This window comes from Eucalyptus grandis, chromosome 9 (genome assembly GCF_016545825.1).
Source record: "Eucalyptus grandis isolate ANBG69807.140 chromosome 9, ASM1654582v1, whole genome shotgun sequence".
Classification (NCBI taxonomy): Eukaryota; Viridiplantae; Streptophyta; class Magnoliopsida; order Myrtales; family Myrtaceae; genus Eucalyptus; species Eucalyptus grandis.
In genome coordinates, this window is record NC_052620.1 from 27,056,797 (window position 1) to 27,060,052 (window position 3,256).

At 44.6% G+C, this 3,256-nt stretch overlaps 1 protein-coding gene across 1 annotated transcript; it reads left to right on the forward strand.

Moving 5' to 3' along the window:
• Positions 1–376: 376 nt before the first annotated feature.
• LOC104418919 (probable amidase At4g34880) lies at positions 377–3,044 on the forward strand. The gene is made up of 5 exons (XM_010030397.3): positions 377–1,032; positions 1,374–1,588; positions 1,675–1,914; positions 2,009–2,201; positions 2,451–3,044. Exons 1-5 carry the CDS (start codon positions 478–480, stop codon positions 2,805–2,807), a joined length of 1,560 nt encoding a protein of 519 aa, XP_010028699.2. The 5' UTR covers positions 377–477; the 3' UTR covers positions 2,808–3,044.
• Positions 3,045–3,256: the final 212 nt, after the last annotated feature.

The following is a 3,256-nucleotide window of genomic DNA, read 5'->3' on the forward strand; positions in this document are numbered from 1 at the left end:
TCTCACTGTCCGCTCCTTTTATTTGGTTTTCTCTTCAAGCCCATCTTTTTTTACCAATCGACTTTCATTTTCCTTTTTCTTTCTTTTTACACCAATGGTTCCACTATCACTTTTTAAGTGTGAACTTATGATATCCCAACACCTTTGGCTTTTTTCTTCTTCTTTTTTTGTATATTTTTTTCTTGTCTACTAAACTCTTGCGGAGCGCAGGACTCGCCCGATGGCATCTTCCCCCTAAAGCCCATGTCACTAAGCACGTTACTCTCATCCCTACACCACTAGGCACGTGGTCTAATGGTGTGTACTTTTTTCTTTTTTCTTTTTTCTTTTTTTGTTCTTAATGGTGTGTACTTGATTATATACTACTTGAATTGAGATATGGAAACTCGCCCCTTCTTTTGTGGTTCTCCTTCTCTGCTCTGAGTTCTGCTGTGCGCTCCTCTACAACTTATCCAAACCTCGAAGAACAGTGAAACTATGGCTACCGAACCTCCCCTTGCCTTTCTTCAATCACGAGTGCTTCGTATTCTCTTAGCCATTTCATTACTCGTGCTCCAAACAGTCGCTCTAGCTCAAGCACAAGCAGTATCTCTCGAAGAAGCGACCGCACACGATCTCCAACTTGCTTTCGGGCAAAACAAACTCACCTCGAGGCAGCTGACTAAGTTCTACCTCAACCGGATTCGGAGGCTCAACCCGCTCCTCAGAGGTGTCATAGAGGTGAACCCAGATGCACTGTGCCAAGCCGATAGAGCAGACCGAGAGCGTAAGGTGAAGCCATATGGCTCGCTATCTGCCTTGCACGGGATCCCCATACTGCTCAAGGATAACATAGCCACCAAAGACAAGATGAACACCACGGCGGGCTCGTTCGCACTTCTTGGCTCTGTTGTGCCTCGTGATGCTGGTGTGGTGGCTCGGCTGAGGAGGGCCGGGGCCGTGTTGCTGGGGAAGGCGAGCTTGAGCGAGTGGGCTCACTATCGTTTTTCTAGTGACCACAGTGGATGGTGTGCCAGAAGCGGCCAGGGAAAGGTCAGCCAAACAACCGATCCACTTTTCTATTCTGGTCTATCTTTGCAAGGTTTAACAATTCAAATGCTTTCGTGTGAGGCTATTAATTTAATCGAACCTCCATACTTAGTGTTGCATTTTGTGAAAAATATTCGGAAAGTGGCACATGTCCCACAGGGATAAATCATTTCAAGAATATGCTGGAAATATTAAAAACATGCGCTAGTGAGTGCGCCATGATAGCTGCTTATGAAGCACGTGAGCTGTTTGTCCTAGAAGAGGCAGATTCCACAAAATAATAGAAGGAAAACCCCCTTTGAATCTATTTATCTGATGACTAAAGTTAATGCATATGAACACAGAATCCATACAATCTATCAGCTACTACTTGTGGGTCAAGTAGCGGGTCGGCCATATCCATGGCAGCGAATATGGGGGCGGTGTCGTTGGGAACAGAGACGGACGGCTCAATCTTGTGTCCATCCAGTTTTAACTCGTTGGTGGGCATCAAACCCACCCTCGGCTTGACGAGCCGAGGTGGGGTTGTCCCCATCACTCCCAGACAGGACACTGTTGGGTAAGTCGAGGTGAAATACGTCCACATTCTTTATACTCACGGAGATTACTCCAGACGTATTAATCACAGTATGTGGGATCTTTCAGGCCAATGTGTAGGACTGTTGCAGATGCCGTCAATGTCCTCGATGTCATTGTAGGATTCGATCCTTATGATGCTAAAGCCACTAGAGAAGCGTCCAAATACATCCCGAGAGGGGGCTACAAGCAATTTCTCAAAGCCGATGGGCTCAAAGGCAAGAGACTCGGAGTCGTGAAAGCTTTCTTCGACTTCTACTCAGGAACTCCGGTCACCAAAGCATTTGAAAGCCATTTTAACACCCTGAGGTAGTTAATAGTGATATTGATACCCATTAGTTCCTCAAGTTTGAATGAATTACTTTTGACATATAATATATGCATATATTCCTTTCTTGGACAGGAAACAAGGCGCAGTATTGGTGGACCACTTGGAATTAGCCAACATGAATGAAATCTACTCTTACAGTAGTGAAAGTGTAGCGATATCGGCCGAATTCAAGCTAGCCCTGAATACTTACCTTCAAGATTTGGTTGTCTCACCAGTCCGATCCCTTGCAGATGTAATTGCCTTCAACAACAAGCACAAGCATGTGGTGAGTTAGTACGATTACATAGCAATTTATATCACCGTCTTCGTTCAAGTCAAAATTATGTAGAATCACATGATGTTCGGGGAACATGTAGCAGAATCAAGCAAGAGGGCAGAGACCCCTCACCGGGATGCGCTGAATAATTTCTGGTTTTTACACTATCTGCAACTTACAATACAGATATGATGGAACAAAATGAATAAATTACGCTTAAGTACTCCATTTTAGTTACAAAAATGGCTGTTCTTGCAGGAAAAGATCGATGAGTATGGTCAGGACTTGTTCATCGCAGCGCAAGCCACGAATGGGATCGACAAGACTGTGAAATCAGCGTGGCAAAACATGACCAGATTGAACCGAGACGGGTTTGAGAAGCTGATGAGACAGAACAAGTTGGACGCATTGGTGACTCCTGAAAATATAGTGTCAACGGTTCTTGCGATCGGGGGCTTCCCAGGAATAAACGTGCCTGCTGGATATGACGAGGATGGAGTGCCCTTTGGGATTTGCTTCGGAGGCTTGAGAGGCTCTGAGCCTACACTCATTGAAATCGCTTACGGGTTCGAGCAAGCCACCAAGATCAGGAGGCCTCCTACGTTCCTACGGTGACCCGCCTGTGATTATCAAGTCCATGTATTTGTATCTCGGTCCGAGCTCCTGCATGTGCGGTAGCTTCTCTGTTATTGGATTAGATCCAAGCGATGAAGCAGCAAAGGAATAAGCAGCCACGCTTATATCGACCGGCGGGGAATGAAAGGTTTTAAAGATTAAGAAGTGAGATTGTCGAACAATAACGATTTATATTGCGGTGTTCACTCATTCCTATTCTTTCATCCATACATGCAACCATCGAAGCCTTCATCACAACTTCTCTGCCAAAACAAGATGTGGAGCACGTCAATTGAAATAATTCAAGTTATGAGAACATTGACAATTATGTGACGTGGACATCGACAGCTATGCAATACGGTCATTGACAACAATGCAATACACATGCAATCAAAAGAGAAAAAATTGTCCAAAATATTCTAAACTTATTATACTTTTGTAAATTCAGT

Excerpts from the sequence above, each read along its gene's own strand:
- LOC104418919 (XM_010030397.3), top strand. The coding sequence starts at position 478 with ATGGCTACCGAACCTCCCCTTGCCTTTCTTCAATCACGAGTGCTTCGT. Across the intron at positions 1,033-1,373 it reads CCAGAAGCGGCCAGGGAAAG|AATCCATACAATCTATCAGC; the intron begins GTCAGCCAAACA and ends ATATGAACACAG. Across the intron at positions 1,589-1,674 it reads CCCAGACAGGACACTGTTGG|GCCAATGTGTAGGACTGTTG; the intron begins GTAAGTCGAGGT and ends GGGATCTTTCAG.